Source organism: Vigna angularis, chromosome 3 (genome assembly GCF_016808095.1).
Source record: "Vigna angularis cultivar LongXiaoDou No.4 chromosome 3, ASM1680809v1, whole genome shotgun sequence".
In the NCBI taxonomy this organism is placed as follows: domain Eukaryota; kingdom Viridiplantae; phylum Streptophyta; class Magnoliopsida; order Fabales; family Fabaceae; genus Vigna; species Vigna angularis.
Genome location: NC_068972.1, coordinates 408,400 through 431,697, shown reverse-complemented (window position 1 = coordinate 431,697; position 23,298 = coordinate 408,400). Strand labels below are relative to the sequence as shown.

General features: G+C 35.9%; 1 protein-coding gene across 1 annotated transcript; it reads left to right on the top strand.

Moving 5' to 3' along the window:
• The first annotated feature begins 1,161 nt into the window (after positions 1-1,161).
• Positions 1,162-22,888, top strand: LOC108325941 (callose synthase 3). Its single transcript, XM_017559102.2, has 42 exons — positions 1,162-1,668; positions 2,275-2,375; positions 2,886-3,010; positions 3,092-3,185; positions 3,301-3,411; positions 3,502-3,618; positions 3,757-3,849; positions 4,276-4,367; positions 4,650-4,776; positions 5,890-6,027; positions 6,149-6,225; positions 6,294-6,387; positions 6,819-6,941; positions 7,043-7,160; positions 7,560-7,894; positions 8,024-8,076; positions 8,168-8,228; positions 8,317-8,398; positions 8,478-8,527; positions 8,615-8,701; positions 9,751-9,885; positions 9,967-10,061; positions 10,172-10,256; positions 10,335-10,495; positions 10,682-10,805; positions 10,892-10,992; positions 11,078-11,210; positions 11,296-11,447; positions 16,497-16,606; positions 16,706-16,837; positions 16,975-17,043; positions 17,183-17,369; positions 17,453-17,609; positions 18,545-18,664; positions 18,742-18,860; positions 18,953-19,036; positions 20,231-20,343; positions 20,425-20,654; positions 20,741-21,538; positions 21,634-21,684; positions 21,965-22,150; positions 22,374-22,888. The coding sequence occupies exons 1-42, from the start codon at positions 1,473-1,475 to the stop codon at positions 22,620-22,622; spliced, it is 5,865 nt and encodes a 1,954-aa protein (XP_017414591.1). The 5' UTR covers positions 1,162-1,472; the 3' UTR covers positions 22,623-22,888.
• Positions 22,889-23,298: the final 410 nt, after the last annotated feature.

Below are 23,298 nucleotides of genomic sequence, written 5' to 3'. Positions count from 1 at the left end.
TTTCAAATAAATAATATTTCTTAATTAGGCTTAGGATGAAAATTGACCATTTTCATTACATACTTTAATTTAATTGCTTTAAAGCTAAAATAAAATTCAACTATTAAAACAAACAAGTTGAAGCTGGAGCATACTTTTCTTCACCTGTATTTTTTAAATCAGACTCAATTATCAAGCCGTCCTAGCTAATGTGAACGTAGAGATTTTACGTAAACTTAAAATAAGTATTTTAAAGCAGCTACTTATTAAAAATAAAAGATAAAATTTACTATTAATATAAATTTAAATCTTATCCTTTTGTTAGTAATCAATAGAAAGAGTTAAACTCCCCTTAACGTATCTATTATTGTTTACTAAATACGGGAGAGTATCCAAATCCTATTAAAATTAAAACAAACAAACATAAAAAGAAGATAATTTTACATATTTTTAATAATCACTTTTTAAGAAATAAACAAAAAAAACTCACATCTTAATAAACAAATCATAACTTTTTTATTAGCAATTTGACTAGTGAGATTAAAAGAAAATATTAATATTTCTTGTGTCAAAGGAGAACAAAGGAATAATAAAAATAATGTCGCAGTGCTCAAGTCAATTAATACTTGGAAAGTGAAAAATTGATTTGCATTTATTGAAACAGAAAGCGAATTAATTTGATTTAATATAAAGATAACAGATACGAGTAAAAGATATTTGAATTGACGACAGATGATAACTTACTTTTTAGTATACTACTAAAATTGATTTCAGATGTATTTTTTAAATATAAACATTGTTAAAAAATCAGTTGAAAAATTAAAATAATATTTACAAAAATTAATTATTTCAAACTATTATTTATTAAATTATTATAAAAGTTAAAAGTAAAATATTAAATTAATCTATCAAATAATTCTCTCAAGACTGCGAGAATTTCATGATTTAAACAATAATGAAAAAACTGACAGCAAAAGGCAGGATAAAAACTATAAAAAAATTGCCGTTGGAGTTTAAAATTTGAACGAAGAGGTGAATGGCACAACCGTAAATTTCGGCGAAGAGTTGTGCATTTTGGTTGAACCAAAGTCCAAAATGAAAGAAAGGGACCCAGTCTACGACTTCGCTTGACGAAATGTACCACGTAGCTTACTATACAGGGGTCTAAGAAAGCTTCTCTGTCCTCGATAGTAACCCCTTTGAACTTCCCAAACAACATTCCTTTCTGTCTTTGCTTTTCTTGCTTTTCTTTGCAAACACTCACACTCTCACTTCATCTGCCATTTCCATCTCTCCTAGGGTTCTTCTTCTTCCTTTCACCGCCAAGATCTTCTATCTTTAATTTATTTACACTCCCTTCCTCCACGAGAACCACGGCTTTGTGCTTCGCGTTTTCGTCTCAGTGCACTGGTTTTGCATGCAAGATTTTCTTTCGCTACAGTGCACATTGCTGTTTTTGGTGAAACGGAAGGGGGAGTTAGATCCGTGGGAGGATGTCGTCGAGGGCGGGGCCGTCGTCGGAGCCGCAAGGACAGCCGCAGAGGCGGATCACGCGGACGCAAACGGCCGGGAACCTTGGCGAGGCAATATTTGACAGTGAGGTCGTTCCGTCGTCTCTTGTCGAGATTGCACCGATTCTTCGTGTTGCTAATGAGGTCGAGAAGACTCACCCCAGAGTTGCTTATCTCTGTAAGTCTGTTTCATGCTGGACTTTCTCGACTCTTCGTTTTCCGCGTTGCCATGCCGAAACTTCCGTCTGTTCTTGTATACCGGAATGCTTCACGTGGAGTTGTTGCTTTTCAGTGTTGTTCTGATTGTTGCGTTGATTTTATAATTGGAAATGTAGTAATGTGACCTATCCTTAGTGTCCACGTGCGTGTTCATGCTTGGACGGAACTCCTTGCTTGCGTAGTGGCCGGTACCATGTTTCCTCCACAGGCATTTGGAGTGACTGGAGCAGCTTGTTTGAACTTATAAAGATAGCTTCCAACTTCCATAAGCCCTTTTTAACTGATTTCAGCAAGCGTCTCGCTGTAGCTCGTTAGATTGATCTCTTTTTAGCTTATTTCAACAAGGTCGATGGTCAAATTTGTGACATAAGTCCACTTATAAGAATGGATTATATAATAAGTGCTTAGTTAAATTGTTTAACCAAACACACCCTTTGTGAAGTTATGTAAACCTTTTATTGCTATTCCAGTTTTCCAAGCTTCCATTGGCTGTGAAGAGTTTACTACACACCTTTTGACGCTTGAATGTACTTTTTTGTGGGGCATGCGTATTTTTCTATTGTAGGCCGATTTTATGCGTTTGAGAAAGCTCATAGACTGGATCCTACTTCAAGTGGTCGTGGAGTTCGGCAATTCAAAACTGCCCTTCTTCAACGTTTGGAAAGAGTAAGCATTGATAATTTTTTGTTTCATTTATACAAGATACTGTTATAAATATATAATTATAATATGTCTTTTTCAATGGTTAAAAATTTGTCTTGTTTTCTGTTTTCAAATATTTGCACCAGCAATGGTAAAAAGTAAGAACAAGAAAATAGAAAATATATAACAGGAAATTAAGTGTCATTTTTGGAATTATTTCTGAAGAGGAGATGGAAACAAGAAAGTGAAACACGCTTTCTAAAACCAAACAGACCATCAGTGTTGAAAGAAAAAATGAATCAGCTCTCGGATATTATCTTGAGTTATAATAAATATGTTTATAACCATTGCAGAAAATTAATAATTGGTTCCTCGCCTAGGATTTTAAGTGTTCTTACGTATTTGGACTATAAGTGCCTTATTTATGAACATTTTTCCTGTTTAGAATGGACAGCCACCTACTAGATTTAAGGATGATAATGCCCTTATATCGATTTAATTGGTGTATCTTTTAACATCTATTTCCAATTTTAGGAAAATGATCCAACATTGAAAGGAAGAGTAAAGAAAAGTGATGCTCGTGAGATGCAGAGCTTTTATCAGCATTACTACAAAAAATATATCCAAGCCTTACAAAATGCTGCTGATAAAGCTGATCGGTATGTTGTCTACGTAGTGTGCAGTGTGATATGTTATTTGTCTATCTTGTACTTATAGTGAGTGTGTCCTCTTACTTTCAGTGCACAACTTACCAAGGCATATCAGACTGCTAATGTTCTTTTTGAGGTTTTGAAGGCTGTTAACATGACACAATCTATGGAAGTTGATCGAGAGGTTATCTTGTTGTAACTCCTATGATGTTATCAATATTTAAATAAGATATTCATTGCAATTTTGTTTTCACCTGTCTTTACACTTATAATTAATGATTGATTTGCTGTTGGAACAGATTTTGGAGACTCAAGATAAAGTTGCTGAGAAAACAGAGATCTTAGTACCTTATAATATTCTTCCTCTTGATCCTGATAGTGCAAATCAGGCAATAATGAGATTTCCTGAGGTATGATCTCTATCTCTATATGTACTATTGTTATGTTCATATTCTGTACTCCTAGTTTTAATGAAAATACTTGCTGATCACTTTTCACAGATCCAAGCGGCTGTATATGCTCTTCGTAATACAAGGGGTCTAGTCTGGCCAAAGGACTACAAGAAAAAAAAAGATGAAGACGTTCTGGACTGGCTTGGCGTAATGTTTGGATTTCAGGTAAGTTTGAGTCTGCAACTGTTCACTTCTTTATTCAGTTGGGTCTTGTATTAAATTTGAATTAGTTGAACAGAACATGATGTATTTATTACTAACAACAGCAATGCAAATTGCTTCCACTTCTTGTTCGAAATACAGAAGCACAATGTAGCAAATCAGAGAGAGCATTTGATCTTATTGCTTGCAAATGTGCACATCAGGCAATTTCCCAAGCCTGATCAACAGCCAAAGGTAGGGTTTACTTTCAAGTTTTTAGTTGTCATTTAGTTTCTAAAGCTTTTTAATGTGTTTTAACTTAATAGTTTCATATTGAAGCTGGGTTCTGTACAGAGTGTGACTCAATTTAATTATAAAGTTCAGTGCTACTTTAGACTTTAGATGTAGATACGCTTTTTTTTTTCCCGGGGAGGGAGGGACGGTACAGAACAAGTAATTTAACACTTGGTTATTTTTATTTGTGTTGAAATTAGCTAAATGAAATTTTATAAAAATTTCAAGATGCTCAGAGGAGACTTTTTTCCTTCCTTATGATTGCTGTTCTGAACAATTCCAGTTTGCTTATTCCAATATCTTTATTTTCATTATGATCACCTAGAAAAATATTCATACAATATTTTGTTAAAATCTGCTTTTAACTTGTATGGATTTTTTCCTTAGTTGGACGAACGTGCACTTACTGAAGTGATGAAGAAACTTTTTAAGAATTACAAAAAGTGGTGCAAGTATTTGGGTCGGAAGAGTAGCCTTTGGTGAGAGTTTCTGTTCTCTTGATGTTAAAAGATACTGCAATTGTTTTTTTTATTAACTTGAGCAGCTATACATACTTTTGGTAAGAAAGCTTTTGAAGTTGTTATTATGTTATAGTTTTTCTATATTTTTAAATCATAATAATATTCTTTACATTTATTTGTGACTTTCAATTTTAAAAGCAGATTTTTGCATCTTGTTTTAATTTTAACTCTTAATTTGTTTCCCATGTAGTGTATGCTTATTTGAGTTTCTATTGTAAGATATATTGTGGAATGTTGCAGGTTGCCAACCATACAACAAGAAGTGCAGCAGCGTAAGCTACTATATATGGGTCTGTATCTTCTGATATGGGGTGAAGCTGCCAACCTAAGATTCATGCCAGAATGCCTTTGCTATATCTATCACCACGTAAGCTTTATGACTTATCCAATCTATGTTGTTTACAAAGATGTGTATTTATATGTAAAAGATGTGTTAGTGGGAAGATAAATTATTAATAGTAATGGAACATAATTTCAATTTAAACTTATTTTCTTGATTTTTCCAATCACGTTATCCCTGTCATTATCCTTTCTGCCTACTTGCTTGAATCTTGTACGCTTTAATTCCAAATATTATAACAGGATTAACCACAGGGATTGGACTTGGCCCATTATCCATTTTACCTCTTATTGGGTAACTATTGTGTGAAATATTCCCCTTCTATAATTACAACAGTTTGAAGTGAAGATGTCTTTATCTGTCAATTCTAAGCCAAAAGCTTTCTTAGAACCCTTGATAAATTTCTTTGTGAAAACTTGATGTCAAGATTTCTTCTCTTGTAGTGAGGCATTCGACTATTCCTTGTGTTTGGTTCTGGGTTGCAATAAAAGAGAAGCAATTTTTTTTTTCACATTGCATTTAACATGGAAAAAAAAATAGAAAAAAGCTTGTGTTCGTTGGTGTTCTAAACAGACTAGAACCAAACTGAAAATAAAATTTAAAATAAAGTTCTTGTCTTAAAATAAATCTTGTCATAGTTTTGGTGTTGTTTTATTTCCTAGTGGTTTTATAGTTTTAACATGCATCCTCAAGATGAGCATTTTACTTGTGAGGCCTGGATAATGTACAATTCCCAAAATCATAATGAATGTTCCCATCCCTGAAGCAATTGTTTTTTCACATTGCATTTAACATGGAAAAAAAGTAGAAAAAAGCTTGTGTTCGTTGGTGTTCTAAACAGACTAGAACCAAACTGAAAATAATATTTAAAATAAAGTTCGTATCTTAAAATAAATCTTGTCATAGTTTTGGTGTTGTTTTATTTCCTAATGGTTTTATAGTTTTAACATGCATCCTCAAGATGAGCATTTTACTTGTGAGGCCTGGATAATGTACAATTCCCAAAATCATAATGAATGTTCCTATCCCTGACAGATACATGTTCTTGGTTTTGGCAGCATTCACTTGGTTGGTATTAAGTGAGTTTTTTCAGAAGGAACCAAAAGTTTTTTTGATCTCATTTTATGGTGCTTGTTGTAGATGGCTTTTGAATTGTACGGTATGCTTGCTGGTAATGTTAGTCCAATGACTGGAGAGAATGTCAAGCCTGCCTATGGAGGTGAAGAAGAGGCTTTCTTAAGGAAAGTTGTAACTCCAATATATGATGTGATTGCAAAGGTGCTTTCTGCATTTCATTATTTTCTTCTATTTTTTTTTTTCTTTATCTCTATATGTAGCACATCCATTAGTTATTCATATTATTATGTCCCAAAAAATTAATGATTGCTCTGCCCAATAGGAAGCTGAACGGAGCAAAAAAGGGAGGTCAAAGCATTCACAATGGAGGAACTATGATGATTTAAATGAATATTTCTGGTATAATTAATTGATTTTCTCCTTTTATTCGTATCTGTGTTGGTATTGATTTTCAATGACAATTGCAGGTCAGCTGATTGTTTTCGGCTTGGTTGGCCAATGCGTGCTGATGCCGATTTTTTTTGCCTGCCAGTTGAGCAGTTAAATTTTGACAAATCTAATGTAAGCATTGATTGTGTTCTAAATTTCTTATTTGTTATAAACATTTATTTTTTCTTAATATAGAAGTTTTATAAATTTAGTTCTTAACAAATAAAATGTTTCGAAGTTGACAAGGAGGTGTATAATTCATTGAAAATTGATTTATAGATGCATGCATTATATATTTGTTGATTACTGGTTATGATATGCCTTTTTTCTGTAAATAATCATTATGTGATAATCAATGACTGCTTGGATTGTTTTATTTTTCTTTGAAAATGGGAAGGAAAATTTCTGCATTTGATTATGATACTGATTTGAAATGTTAAATGGGGTGCTTTTTTAAATTCTCATTGTTGTAAGCGAAGTGCATTTGGATAAGCTAATGCTGAAAGCCTAGAACTTGTACCTGCCACTGAATTTTGCGCCTTGTTATATACTTGAATATGCAGGATAACAAACCAGTTAACAGGGACAAATGGGTTGGAAAAGTCAACTTTGTTGAGATAAGGTCATTTTGGCATATTTTCAGAAGTTTTGATCGCATGTGGGGTTTTTTTATTCTATGCTTACAGGTAAGAATTTGTCTATTGTCCTTCACAATTGGCATGAGTGATTTTTCCCTTCAATATCTAGCAAAATAAATCCATTTCTGAGAGAGCAAATTTATCTTTAGGCTATGATTATTGTTGCTTGGAATGGAACTGGGGATGCAAGAGCAATATTTGACGTGAATGTTTTCAAGAAGGTCCTTAGTGTGTTTATAACTGCAGCTATATTGAAGCTTGGACAAGGTAGGTAATAGCAAATCTTACCAGCCCATATATTGGTTGCAGATACTTCTCAATACCCAGATTTATATTTCTGTATTTAGTAGTTTGTTTCTGCATAAAGTTTTAGCCTATATTTCCCCTCTGGCTTCTATTCTTGAGCCCTCTGTTCTTCATTTTTAATGCTTGTCTGTTTAACATGAAACTGTACAACTGACAAACATCAATGGAAGATTTATTTAGTGAAAATTTTTTGTTTTTTACTTGCTATTTGACGGCCATTTTAAAAAGTTGAGGTGACATTGCGTAGATAATGCAAGCAGAAGGCCACAGAAAGCACCCATAGTTTTTTGAACATTCTTGGCATTATGAAAGTGTAAGTTACTTATGGTTATTATTTTTACTTTACGTTTACATGGGCAGCTATTCTGGACGTAATCCTCAGTTGGAAAGCACAATGGAGCATGTCAATTCATGTTAAGTTGAGATACATTCTAAAAGTTGTTTCAGCTGCAGCATGGGTGATTGTTCTATCAGTTAGTTATGCTTATACTTGGGAAAATCCTCCTGGGTTTGCTCAGACGATACAAAGTTGGTTTGGAAGCAATTCAAAGTCGCCTTCATTCTTTATTATGGCTGTTGTTGTATACCTGTCACCAAATATGCTAGCTGCCATGCTGTTTCTGTTCCCACTCATTCGTCGTTTTCTTGAGAGGTCAAACTATAGGATTGTGATGCTTATGATGTGGTGGTCACAGGTAGGTGATATTGAATCCCTGTTTTTTTTGTATTCTTTTTGGCTGGTACACATAAAAACAGTTGGTTCTTGCTTTTGCACCTGAGATACTGAATTTAAATTGGTGATTTTTATTCTTTGTAATTGGCAGCCACGACTCTATGTTGGTAGGGGAATGCATGAAAGCACATTTTCCCTTTTCAAGTAAGAATCTAGTTTGAGAAGTTCCTTTAAATTGTGAATGGTATTATTTTCCTTGGAATCTAATCTTAATGTATCTTGTATATAACGTCAGGTACACAATGTTTTGGGTTCTCCTTATAATTACGAAGCTAGCTTTCAGTTACTGTATAGAGGTGGCGATATCTTTTCGTTCATCTGTTTATTTTAAAATATATCAATTTTACTTTTTTTAATTATATGTATCTTTGATTCTTACTATAGATAAAACCTCTGGTAGAACCAACAAAAGCTATAATGAGTGTAAAAATCTCAAATTTTCAGTGGCATGAATTCTTTCCCCGTGGTAGTAAGCTGGAACTCTTTCCTTTTTTGCTATTATATATTTTTTTTCAAAATGAATTTATAGGTTTTGTGCTTTGCAGCTCGAAAAAATCTTGGTGTTGTTGTTGCACTTTGGTCTCCAATTATTCTGGTATGTGTTTACAAGTACCTGATTTGGTTAGTGTTCAAAATTTCAATATATGTCATGCAGTTATCCAACTTCTCTTTTCTTTTTTAGGTATACTTTATGGATACTCAGATTTGGTATGCCATATTCTCTACATTATTTGGTGGTATTTATGGTGCATTCCGAAGACTCGGAGAGGTCAGTAGATTGTCCACTTCTAAATCCTTCTCTTGAAGGATTGTTTTCGATTGTGGTGTTTTTATTTATTGCTTGTTTGCTTACACTACCCCCAATGCACTCTTTTCCCCAATTGTTGGCAGTTCTTCAAGCAGTTTTTTCCTTACATTTATTTTCAACATGATATAACAGTAATTTATTTTACTCTGATTCCGATTTAGGTAATTATTGTAGCTTCTTTTGTTGCTATCACATTCTGATGTTTGCACGACACTTTATGTATCAAGTTCCTTGATTATAAAACGGTGCTTAGTTCTATGTTGTCATGCAGGTCATTGACAATTATTTCCTGTCATTTTTTTTCTGTTTCTCCTAATATTTTCAGGCAGCTTCTTCCATTTATGCCCCACCATCATATGTGGTGATTGTATGTTCTTTGTTTCTTTTTTTTGTTGATCTAAACTTGATAAGCAAATGATACTCATAATTATTGTATTGCATTCAACGTTTACTCTATAATTAGAGTTTATTATTTCAGATGTATTGTTTTAGTTATTTATATACTGGGAATTTAGCTTTTTGAGTCTTGGGGCATTGTTTTCATGTTGAATATTCTAGTTTATATTTGCTTCCATTTCAAGTTTGCTTGTCTTATTTGGTTGAACTGGTAAGGGTGTTGTTGTTTTAGCTAAATTTAGGAAAGCATAATGTAAAAAATATGTTTGAAATCAAAATGAAGAGATGCACAAGTTGATTAGAAACTTTTAAATTTTAAAGAAATAAAGTTCAGAATGAAAGATGTCAACTTTTGAAGAAGAATACTATGAGAACATACAAGAGGAGTGTACAAGCTCTCTCAAACTCTCCCACATACAGTCCCTTGTATCTTTCTCAACTAGTACAATAAGAAACTAAGCCATTTTCAAGTAAAAGTTTTAGGGATTTTAACTTTATGAATGTTTATTTATCTAAGAATTTGTAGTCTCGAGATTGTTCCCTTATTTATGCTGAACTTATATATGGTTTTCTTGTTCTAACCTTGGAACTGTTTAATTCTTTACTGATGTTAGATAAGGACACTGGGAATGCTTAGATCTCGATTTGATTCGTTGCCTGGTGCCTTCAATGCCTGTTTGATCCCAGAGGAAAAGAGTGAGCCGAGGAAAAAAGGATTAAAGGCCACTTTATCTCGCAGATTTGATCTGGTTAAATATTTTTTCACCTTTTTAGATGACGGAAAAATTTAAACATCATTTCATTAAATTTACATTGGCTTATTGATACAGATCCCAAATAACAAAGGTAAAGAAGCTGCCAGATTTGCACAACTATGGAATCAAATAATCACTAGTTTTAGAGAGGAAGATCTTATCAGTAATGGGTAATCTGGAGGATACATTTGCAATTTTGGTTTTTAATCTGTTTACTCTAGTAGAGTACTGTACTCTTTTAACAATATTGAACTGAGGTGGTTATACTTGTACCACACAGGGAAATGGATCTTTTGCTTGTGCCATACTGGGCTGATCGTGAGTTGGACCTTATACAGTGGCCACCATTTCTACTTGCTAGCAAGGTTTATTTGTTGATTTTTTTAAAATCATGTAAAATTCTGCTATCTTTTCTGTCCATTTAACAATGATCTGTTTTGTAGATTCCAATTGCATTGGATATGGCCAAGGACAGCAATGGAAAGGATAGAGAGTTGAGAAAAAGAATTAACACTGACCATTATATGTATTCTGCTATTAAGGAGTGCTATGCTTCTTTTAAGAGCATTTTTAAGTACTTGGTTCAAGGGGACCGTGAAAAACAGTAAGTCTCTCAAAGAAGTATTACGCAGTTGCTTTTGTTCTGAGTAATAATACTCGTAGTATTCTTATGTAGATCTACATAATAACATATCATGGCTTTTGGAAATCAGTCTAATCTAATTGACTTCTATATGATTCTTTGTTTATGTAAACTTATTTTCTAGTTTGTTGAATCCCTTCATTTCAGGGTCATAGAATACATTTTCTCCGAAGTAGACAAACATATTGAAGCTGATGACCTTACCAGTGAATTCAGACTCAGTGCACTTCCTAGCCTTTATGAGCAATTTGTTAAGCTAATAAATTATTTGGTAATGTTTAGCTCCCTTATCTAATTTGCATTTTAGTTTATAATCTTTAGCTTGTTAAATCTTATCAAGCTTTTTATTGATTACAGTTAGAGAATAAGCATGAAGACAGGGATCAAATTGTGCTTCTATTCCAGGATATGCTGGAGGTAGTGACTAGAGATATAATGATGGAGGATCATATATTCAGGTACTGATAATGAATCCCATGTTTCCAGCATTTATAAAGGGCATTGTCCCACTGAATATTATTTTGTATCATTTTTTTTGAGTAGCTTGGTAGATTCAATCCACGGTGGATCTGGACATGAGGGAATGCTTCTTCTTGAGCAACAATATCAGTTATTTGCATCTGAAGGGGCTATCAGGTTTCCAATTGAACCAGTTACTGAAGCTTGGACAGAGAAGGTTTGCCACTCAATAAAGTATTCTACTGAAAATTTGATTAGTGAAGTAAATCTGATGATCTGCTTACATTTTTCTACATTTGTAGATTAAACGGCTTAACTTACTGCTTACAACTAAAGAATCAGCAATGGATGTGCCATCTAACTTAGAAGCTAAAAGGCGCATTTCGTTTTTCTCTAATTCACTGTATATGGATATGCCTACAGCACCCAAAGTTCGCAATATGCTTTCATTCTCGTAAGTTTTCATTTAATTTTGTTCCAAAATGTTATTTACATTATTTGAGTAAATTCCTTTCAGTACAATATTTCAATTTTATTGACGGAATGAAGATTCAAATATTTCTCAGTACGAGAAGCTATCCAATTTGTTAGTTTGAAGGATTTTAAATATTTATGTGAGAAATAAAGAAGATTGGGAGAAAATATCCCTTGTGTGTTTAGACTACACATAGGGTAGTTTATTTATATTGTAAGATATGGGCCAATGCCCTTAATACAGAATAGACTAAGCCCAAATAATAAAGACACACATCTTAACATCTAACACTCCCCCTCAAGCTGGAGCATATAAATCATATGTTCCAAGCTTGTTACAAAGATAATCAATTATAGGTCCTCGTAAGGACTTAGTGAATATGTCTGCCAACTGGTTGCTTGAGTTAACAAACTCAGTCTTGATATCTCCGGATATGATTTTTTCTCGAATGAAATGACAATCAACTTCAATGTGTTTGGTTCTCTCATGGAAGACAGGGTTAGAGCTAATATGGAGAGCAGCTTGATTATCACATATAAGTATCATGTGAGTGACATCTCCAAATTTCAATTCACTAAGCAATTGTTTAAGCCACACAAGCTCGCAAGTAGCTGATGCCATAGCTCTATATTCTGCTTCTGCACTCGACCTTGCCACAACACTTTGCTTCTTACTTTTCCAAGATATCAAGTTGCTACCAATAGAGACACAATATCCAGAAGTAGACCTCCTATCAGAAGGGGAACCAGCCCAATCAGCATCTGAATAGCAAACGATCTTTGTATCGTTGTTAGGGCCATATAGCAAACCTTTTCCAGGTGATCTTTTAATATACTTCAGTATACGAACAACTGCATCCCAATGGTCTTCACATGGGGAGTTTAGAAATTGACTCACCACACTAACTGCGAAGGAAATGTCAGGACGCGTAACAGTAAGATAGTTTAATTTACCAACTAGTCTTCTGTACCGTTCAGGATCTGAGAAAGGCTCCCCCTGATTTGGTAGGAGTTTGATGTTAGGGTCCATAGGTGTCTCAACAGATTTACAATTCATTAACCCTGTTTCCTCCAAGATGTCTAACGCATACTTCCTCTGAGATATGACAATACCATCATTGGATTGTGCTACTTCAATACCCAAAAAGTACCGGAGTTTGCCAAGATCTTTGGTTTGAAAATGATGACAAAGGTGTTGTTTCATCTGAGAGATGCCAAGATAGTCGCTTCCTGTGAGAACAATATCATCGACATACACTATTAAATAGATACATCCAGCACTCGAGTGGCGATAGAACACTGAATGATCCGCTTCACTGCGAGACATACCAAATTGTTGAACAACACAACTGAATTTACCAAACCAGGCCCGAGGAGACTGTTTTAGGCCATATAAGGATTTGCGAAGACGACATACCAATCCAGATGACTCCCCCTGAGCAACAAAGCCAGGTGGTTGCTCCATATAAATTTCTTCCTGCAAATCACCATTGAGAAAAGCATTTTTGACATCAAGTTGGTAAAGAGGCCATTGTCGAAGAGCGGCCATGGCAATGAACAGGCGAACAGAGGTCATTTTTGCTACTGGAGAAAAAGTATCACCATAATCCAAACCAAAAATCTGTGTGTAGCCTTTGGCAACCAGTCGAGCTTTCAGACGATCAATGGTGCCATCAGGACCAACCTTGATAGCATACACCCACCTGCAACCAACAACAGACTTTCCAGATGGTAATTGGACAAGCTCCCAAGTTCCACTTTCCTGTAAAGCACTTAATTCATCCATCATAGCTTGACGCCAACCAGGATGAGTTAAGGCATCACCCACAGATTTGGGAATTGACACAGAAGAAATGGATGAGAGACAAGTATAAAAAGATGGAGATAATCTGTGGTAATTAAGAACAGTATAATGGGGGGAAGGGTTACGGGTAGAGCGTATACCTTTACGGAGGGCAATAGGCAAGTCAGACTCAGTTGCGGGAGCCGGAGGAGACACATGAGGCGGCACCGGAAGTGAGTCATGAGGGAGACAATTACGGCGACTATAAACCTGAAGGGGTGGAGGTGAAGGATGATCCTGTGGTGAATGAGAGTCTAAAGAAGGAGAAGACAAAATGGGTGGAGCATCACCAGGAGGATCACAGATAAGAGGAATATCAACAGTAACAGGGAGAGGTACAGAACTAGAAGATAGATGTGAAAAGTAAAAAGAAGACTCATCAAAAGTGACATCAGCAGAGATAAAATGACGATTGAGGGAAGGGGAAAAACACTTATAGCCCTTTTGTGACCGTGGAAATCCTAAGAAGACACATTTGTGAGACCTAGGGGACAACTTATCAAGACCAGGACTAAAATCATGAACAAAACATGTAGACCCAAAAACTCGAAGAGGTAATGGATGCAGAGGGTCTTGAGGAAATAAGATAGAATGAGGGATTTTGTTTTCTAGGACGGAAGATGGCATGCGGTTGATAAGATAACATGCCGTGAGAACAGCATCACCCCAAAAACGTGAGGGTACTTGACCATGAATGAGAAGGGTACGAGTTGTTTCAATAAGGTGTCTATTCTTGCGCTCCGCCACCCCATTTTGTTGAGGGGTATAAGCACATGAGGTTTGGTGAAGAATGCCATGAGAAGCCATAAAATGTTTAAACTGTTGAGAAAGGTATTCACGGCCATTATCACTGCGTAAAGTGCGAATAGAAACCCCAAACTGAGTTTTTATTTCATTGAAAAAGGTTTGAAAAATAGAAAACAACTCAGAACGACTCTTCATGAGAAACAACCAAGTACATCTGGAATAGTCATCAATAAAGGTAACAAAATACTGAAATCCTAAAGTTGACTTAACACGACTAGGTCCCCAAATATCAGAATGAACCAATGAAAAGGGGGATGACGCTCGTTGTGAAACACTACGAGGAAAGGAACTACGAGTATGTTTACCTAACTGACAAGACTCACACGACAAACTTGATAATTTGGACAGACTCGGAACAAGTTGCTGCAGTTTGGCAAGACTGGGATGACCTAACTGAGCATGAAGAAGGGATGGTGACTCCATGATTACGCCAGCATGTGGAGAAGGGCTGAGATGATATAGGCCATGAGACTCACATCCTGTGCCAATCATGTGTTTCGAACTCCGGTCCTGCAACCAAACAGAATCTTTGGTAAAAGAAATAACACAATTAAGGGAACGAGTTAGACGACTTACGGACAATAAGTTAAACGGAGACCCAGGGACATAAAGTACATTATCAATGGATATGGAGGGAAAAATATGAACAGTACCAATACCACGAGATGAGACTCTAGACCCATCAGCCATCGTTACCGAGGGTAAATTAACCGGACATGACAAGGAAGAAAACAAGGACTTGTTACCAGTGATATGATCGGTGGCGCCTGAGTCAAGGACCCAAGATCCGAGAGAGTGAGTCAGACCAATAAAAGGAGTACCTGCGCGTGTAATAGAAGCAGATGTAGTGGAACTAGAGTGCTGACGGTCCTCATACCATCTGAGAAATTCCTGAAAGAGTAAAGGGTTATTTATGGGATTTGATGTAGGATGGTCTGCAGACGGTGATGGGAGAGGTGGATCAGAATTAGCCATTGCTATAGGTCGAGGAGGATGTCCATGAAGCGCATAACATCTATCAATTTTGTGGCCTAGCTTGCCACAGTGGTCACATTTTGGACGTCCTTTACCTGATTGGCGAGACTGACTCCGATCATCAAGTTGGGCAGCCATGGAGAGGGAGAAACCCTAAAAATTCAAAGTGCTCTAATTGACGCAACGACCACAGATCCAGAAAGAGGGCGAGGAGGCGATCACGACGGTGCTGATCGGCGGTGGAAACCTCCGGCGGCAGCGGCGACTCTTGCGGCGGCGCGTGAGAGGTCCGATCGCCGTGATCTTTGTACGACGGTGGTCGCCCGGCCGAGACGCTTCCGATGGTGTGGTCGCCGGTCGATTCTGGAACTCCGGCGACGGCGGCGGCGGCGGCGACGGCAGCGACGATGGCGGCGGTGGCGACGGCAGCGGCGGCGACTGCGACAACAGCAGCAGTGATGGATGCCGGAGACCGTGGAGTTGACTGGAACTATTCCTGTGCTCTAGATACCATGTGAGAAATAAAGAAGATTGGGAGAAAATATCCCTTGTGTGTTTAGACTACACATAGGGTAGTTTATTTATATTGTAAGATATGGGCCAATGCCCTTAATACAGAATAGACTAAGCCCAAATAATAAAGACACACATCTTAACATCTAACAATTTAAAGTGCCTATATGACAAGTTTTAGCTGGTCAATTTTATGGATTATTATAATATATTGTGATAGACAATAAAAACTGTTTATTTGGTTTACGGGAAGCTTTCAGCAATAAACATTTTTGGAAGATGGGCCAAAGAAGGAAACAAAGATTCCACAGCTAAAAAAGTATCTGGTTGAAAGCTTTAATAATTTGTTTCTCTTAGAACCTCAGCTTGAAATTGTGGTGCATGAAATATAAGTTTAATGGGTATGAATTGAGACTATCATCCTGTTGAACTTAAAAATTGAACACAAATAGCTTTTTTTGTTAGAAAATTCTGCTGTATACACCAGATATAAATTATGCAAGGTTCACTCATTCAAAATACCACAAAGAACAAATTGGCACCATAACCGCCTCTTGCTGTTTACAACTGTGGTATGTGTTTGACACAATCATATGATTTTTCTAAAAATATGTGGGATACTATATGCGTAAGATACATATCTAGATATGTGTCCTACAGAGTGCCATACCTCAATAATACTCTTATAACTGCTTATTGATATTCATTTATTGATTAACAAAATATAAATAAGATTAATTTACTGTATAAAGTTTTTTTTTTTGTATTTAAAATACAAAATTTATTAGGGGCTTGCCTCTTAGGTAATTTAAATAATTTATAGGGCGTATTTAGTGCTCCATTACTGATGCCCTTGGGACAATTTGTTTTTTTCCCTAATGGACTTTGCAGGGTTTTAACGCCATACTATACCGAAGAGGTTCTCTTTTCCATGTACGATTTGGATTCACCTAATGAAGATGGTGTTTCTATACTCTTCTACTTGCAAAAGATATTTCCAGGTTTAGCCTTGCCCATAAAGCACTGTTGCATAAATGTGAAAATCCAAGGGATGAATATGAATGCATTTCTTTGCATTTTTTTGTTATTGATGCATGTAGATGAATGGAACAACTTTCTTCAGCGAGTGGGTTATTCCAGTGAAGAGGAGCTTAAAGGAAATGAATCTGATGAGTTAGAAGAAGAACTTCGTCGCTGGGCATCATACCGTGGCCAAACTTTGACCAGAACTGGTTCTCTCTTTCTCTTCCTCTCACAAACACAAACAAGCACACATACTAACACATTGCTGTACAAACTGTATCCTTTCCTCATACTGACAATTTCATATTGTTCGTTGCATTTAATTGAAACATTCTCGTTGATGCAGTCAGAGGTATGATGTACTACAGAAAAGCTTTGGAGCTCCAGTCTTTTCTTGATATGGCCAAAGATGAAGGTGAACTTTCCTTCTAAATTGATCAAATGATCTTTTATTTGTTGCTTATAATTTGGTTGTGAAATACTAGTTCATGAAAATTGTTTCTAAATTTTTTTTTTGTATTTTATTTCTCTGAATGAATGTTATAAACGTGCAGATTTGATGGAAGGCTATAAGGCCATAGAAAATTCAGATGATAACTCGAAGGGGGATAGGTCACTATGGACACAGTGTCAAGCTGTGGCTGATATGAAATTCTCATATGTGGTGTCATGTCAACAGTATGGGATTGACAAGCGATCTGGTGCTGCTCGTGCACAGGACATATTGAGACTTATGACAAGGTAAATAAATGTCCAAGGTTAATAGTACTGGCCTTGATGTATAATAATACATATCAAATGGTTTGGTTGCTTTTATTTGGCAGATACCCTTCACTTCGAGTTGCCTATATTGATGAGGTAGAGGAGCCTAGCAAAGAGAGACCAAAAAAGATCAATAAGGTTTATTACTCTTGCTTGGTGAAGGCTATGCCAAAATCCAGTAGTCCTTCAGAGACAGAGCCTGTGCAATATTTAGACCAGGTATGCTAATCTTGATAAAGAAAGGCTGTAAATAATACTTTCATCATTTTTACTTCTAATAATTTTTTTTTGATAGAAAATTTAGTTTTTTCGTTCATAAAAGAGGTTAAATACAACCCTAGGAGGATGTATAATCCTCTAAAACAGGAAGGTTATATACAACATGAAATGAAAAAAACTAAAGATGCAAGCAGACTGTTAGTTTCTCTGCTTGCATATGCAATGGCCACTCTCGGGAAGCATTCACATGTCACATGAAGAACATACAAACAACAAACTTGCTGCATAATTGCATACTGCTTTTCAAAGATGTTTATGTCTTAGATGTTTACGTGGTGGAACGAAAACTTGTTTCTTTTTAACAAAGTATATAATTTTAAATACTGGTCACATAGATGCGGATTACCTCACCTAATCAAATATGACTGTTGTTGTCGTTGCTATTTGACATCTTTTGGATATCTTCTTTATTATTGATTAACTTTAATCAGTTATAAGAGATCAGATGCATAGACATCCACCATCTCTCTCACTCCCTCCTCTTGAGCAAAATGTAGAGCGCTGTTTTTATATACCTGTTCATACCAGGTCAAACTTTTGCCCATCTTACTTCCTTTTATAGCAACTTAGTTCAATTTATATTCAGATTTGAACATTTTTGTTTTAACTTTTAGTTGTGATTATCAAAAATATTTCCAGTGATTGTTTTCACTGCAGAACATATGCAAAAATTATTTAAATTCAACTTAAAGAAACAATGGTTTCTCATTGTATATCTAAATCTATTAAGTAAATAGTTATACCATATCCATAAGACCAAATACGATTCATGACTTGAACTGTTGCTGAGCCTACATTCTCTTCTCCACAATATGTCATTCATTATTCTTCTATTACCAGATTGGTTTTTAGTCTCCTTTTATTATCTTAATCAGGTCATATATAAAATAAAGCTTCCTGGACCAGCCATCTTAGGTGAGGGCAAACCTGAAAATCAAAACCATGCCATAATTTTCACACGTGGGGAAGGCTTGCAAACAATAGATATGAACCAGGTATGATACTTGTGCGAGAAGCTCAAAACTGTTATCTCATTCTCTTTTACGTAATTAAATTGTCTCTTTTTTTACAGGATAACTACATGGAAGAAGCTTTAAAAATGAGGAATTTGTTGCAAGAATTCCTTAAGAAGCATGATGGAGTGAGATTCCCAAGTATTCTTGGTCTTAGGGAGCACATTTTTACTGGAAGGTGAAATCATTTTGTCCTTGTACTTCTAGGGAAAAAATTGAACCTAAAGTTCGCAATGTGTCACTGACTGTTGTTTTGTTCCGAGATTTCAGTGTTTCTTCTCTTGCATGGTTCATGTCAAATCAGGAGACCAGTTTTGTGACAATTGGTCAGAGATTGTTGGCTAATCCACTGAAGTGAGTTCGTGCTTTTTCTTTATTGTGTATGTGTTGATTATTAAAATAGGTACGTGATTTTGGGAGAGAAGTAGGAAATAAGGGGTCTGTGTGAGGGAATGAGAAAAAAGTACATTGCTGGTCCTGGTGAGATTTGAATACAGGACCATGCTAAACCTCGTGTCTAATGACATGGGTGATCACTTAAACACAAATGCCTTGATCAATAGCCCTTGACTCAGTGGACAACTCTAATATAATTTGGCAAAGTAGTACACCGTTGCCCAATAGTGATGGACCTGACAGGATGTGTTGTTAAAAACTTAGGTCTCACATTGACTAGAGATAGTGTGAGAATAAGTATATATATGTGGGGACAACCTTCACTTGTAAGCTATTTTTGTAGGATTGAGTTAGACTTAAACCACTTTATAAGATCAAGTATGATATACTTTCTTGACAAAGAGCTTTAGGTTTGTTTGCTTCTATTTTCAATCTTTGGTATAAAAGTATAGAATAAGTCCACGTGGAAGCTATGCATTGACAAAGCAGCTATTAAGTAAAATGAAGATTTATATAGCACTATCTAATCAATTCCTTTAGACCTCTGATCATAAACTTCACATATAAATATCTGGAAGTTCATATATTTATCATGTTTGTTTTGTCAAAAAATGTAGGGTTTAAGATAATACACACACACACACACACACACACACACACACACACACACATATATATATATATATATATATGGAGAGAGAGAGGAAAAGGAGATAATACAGATTAAGTACTCTGAAATTGATATTAACTTGACATAAAGCAATGTATTACAACATGGTGATAAATCTAAAGTACTAACTCTTATTTATACTAGTATTATATCATAATAAAAGGGATAAAATTTAATACGGATATACACAACTAATTTGTACCCTTGAGCTATCGTAGCTGGATGACCCACAAGACTTAGGAAGTTCATTGATGATGCTTGAGTTGATTAGTTTCTGGTTAGGTGATATTCAAGAGGAACTACACCAGTAGGAGACACATGAAATAGGGAAAACTAATGCCAAGAGATAATGCCGTTAAGATCTAAAGATGTAATCAAAATATTATTGAATAATTTTCATGCATTCCAATATATAGATCTTTGTTTATTTGTGTCGTTTAGATCTCCATTTGTTGGGCTTCATATAAAATATGTTTGTGTAGGGTTCGCTTCCACTATGGTCATCCCGATGTCTTTGATAGGCTTTTTCACCTCACAAGAGGGGGTGTTAGTAAAGCCTCCAAGGTTATCAATTTGAGTGAAGATATTTTTGCTGGTGAAGTGACTTTCAATTCTCCCCTTTATTTTCCTTATGCTTGATTCACATCTTCATTTAATTATACTATGTTATTTGCAGGCTTCAACTCTACACTCCGCGAAGGAAACGTTACCCATCATGAATACATACAAGTTGGTAAGGGCAGAGATGTGGGTCTCAACCAGATTTCTATGTTTGAAGCAAAGATAGCTAACGGAAATGGAGAACAAACATTGAGTCGAGATGTGTACCGACTTGGCCATCGCTTTGACTTCTTCAGAATGCTGTCCTGTTATTTCACCACAATTGGATTTTACTTTAGCACTCTTGTACGTTACCACCTGAATTAGCTCTTACTTTGTTCTCATTTCTCAGGCTTCTGAACATTTCCTTTTCCTCTTTAAACTTTGGGCAGATAACTGTTCTCACTGTATATGTATTCCTCTATGGTCGCCTTTATCTTGTTCTTAGTGGACTAGAAGAAGGTTTGAGTACACAAAAAGCCATTCGAGACAATAAGCCTCTTCAAGTGGCTCTCGCCTCTCAGTCCTTTGTTCAAATTGGGTTTTTGATGGCCTTGCCCATGTTGATGGAAATTGGCTTGGAAAGAGGCTTCCGAACTGCACTTAGTGAGTTCATATTAATGCAGTTGCAGCTAGCTCCAGTTTTCTTCACATTTTCGCTTGGGACAAAGACTCACTATTATGGAAGGACATTGCTTCATGGAGGTGCAAAATATAGACCTACTGGTCGAGGATTTGTGGTTTTCCATGCTAAATTTGCAGACAACTATAGACTTTACTCCCGTAGCCACTTTGTCAAGGGTATTGAGCTAATGATTTTGCTTATTGTATACCAAATATTCAGTCACACGTATAGAAGTGGGGTTGCATATCTAATGATTACTGTACCGATGTGGTTTATGGTTGGAACCTGGCTTTATGCTCCCTTCTTGTTCAATCCTTCTGGGTTTGAGTGGCAAAAGATTGTCGATGATTGGACTGATTGGAATAAATGGATTAGCATCCAAGGTGGTATAGGTGTAACACCTGAAAAAAGTTGGGAATCCTGGTGGGAGGAGGAACAAGAGCATCTTCAATATTCAGGAATGCGTGGAATCATTGCAGAGATATTGTTGTCTTTGCGTTTTTTTATATACCAGTATGGTCTTGTTTATCACTTGACCTTTACTAGAAAGACGAAAAGTTTTCTGGCAAGTCTTTTACCTTGTTTTTCCCTTTTTTCTGCAACTATTTATGTCGCTTTCATAGTTTGGCATATTGAATGGATATCCTTTTCTTTGTACAGGTCTATGGCATCTCGTGGCTGGTGATCTTTCTCATATTATTTGTGATTAAGGTCAGTAGCAAGCTACTTTGTATATTGTAGGGCGAGTTAAAGTTGTTCATGTGATGTATGACTTCTCAATATGAATATTATGGCCCATTCACTGTCTTTGCTTGGTGGACAGTGTGTTGGGCGGGGTTCTCAAACGTAGTATAATTTATCAGTGAACCAAAAGGCTTGTCCACTTTCTTGCCCAAATACTTTAAGCAAATTAGAATTCCTATAGATGTCAAAAGGATCAGTCTTGGGGTAAATTTATGTTTTCTGATTTTCTTTTTCCGTTTTGTCTCAGACGGTGTCCGTTGGGAGACGGAAATTCAGTGCAGATTTTCAACTTGTCTTCCGGCTAATCAAGGGGATGATATTCTTAACTTTTGTCGCTGTTCTAGTCACCCTGATTGCACTTCCTCACATGACTATCCAGGATATTGTTGTTTGCATTCTTGCCTTTATGCCAACTGGTTGGGGAATGCTACAGGTGAATGCTTTGTTTTTTCTCCATACTATTGTCATTGTTTTGAACTGATATATGCTACCCTCGAGCATGAATTTGTCTGATTATGAGCCCGAGAGAGTTTGAGCTCATCTACCGGTGAAAACATATTGGACTTCAGAACTCTCATTGACACGAAAATAATGCACATCAATTCCTTGTAGTAGTATACTATGGTTTTTGAATTCCAATTTTTCTTCTCTTGCAGATTGCGCAAGCCCTAAAGCCTCTAGTTCGACGAGCAGGATTCTGGGAATCAGTAAAAACTCTTGCTCGTGGTTATGAGATAGTCATGGGTTTGCTTTTATTCACTCCTGTTGCCTTCCTGGCTTGGTTTCCTTTTGTTTCAGAATTTCAGACGCGAATGTTGTTCAACCAAGCATTCAGTCGAGGATTGCAAATTTCTCGTATTCTTGGAGGTCAAAGGAAGGGTCGCTCTTCTCGTAACAAAGAATAATTTATATACACAAAAGTTTGATTACATGCTCTTCATTTTCTTGATTGCAGCAGCGACTCAGCAACGATTTTTGTAACTAATGTAGGTAGTGCATGTTGTAAGCAGGAACATGATACACCGTAGGCCTTAATTTTGTTTATTTTGAACTTGAACTTCGATGGAAGTTATTTCAATTTGAGAAACTGCACCAAGGAATCCAAAACTCAGTTCCATTTTGTAAAAATAGTTTTTAATATTAAGTTTATTGGGTGACCCTATTAACAGGACCCCATGCCTAATTTTTAGAACAATTTAGGACATTGGAAAAGTCCACATTATAATTATACATAAACCGTCACCTTACGCATAAGGGTGCATGACATTAAAAACTATTAATAATAAAGGAAAAAAGAAAAAGATACACAAATAATATCAGAAAATACAAACAGTTGTTTTTTTTTTCCTTGTTCATCATTTTCCTTGTGCCAACCTGTCTGGTTCATCATTTTTTTTCCTTTTTTTTTTTTAAATCTGGTTACACTTTTTTGTTTCTAAACATGATTTTTACATTGATTGCATTTATTTAGTAAACTTAATTGAGTCAATGTGCCATTTTTTCGAAAGGTTTGGCACGTCAAGACTTTAGTTAGTAATCTTTTGTGAAAGGCACTGAACATTACTTGTTTGAGATGAAATT

Excerpts from the sequence above, each read along its gene's own strand:
- LOC108325941 (XM_017559102.2), top strand. The coding sequence starts at position 1,473 with ATGTCGTCGAGGGCGGGGCCGTCGTCGGAGCCGCAAGGACAGCCGCAG. Across the intron at positions 6,028-6,148 it reads TATATGATGTGATTGCAAAG|GAAGCTGAACGGAGCAAAAA; the intron begins GTGCTTTCTGCA and ends TCTGCCCAATAG. Across the intron at positions 17,044-17,182 it reads TGATATGGCCAAAGATGAAG|ATTTGATGGAAGGCTATAAG; the intron begins GTGAACTTTCCT and ends ATAAACGTGCAG.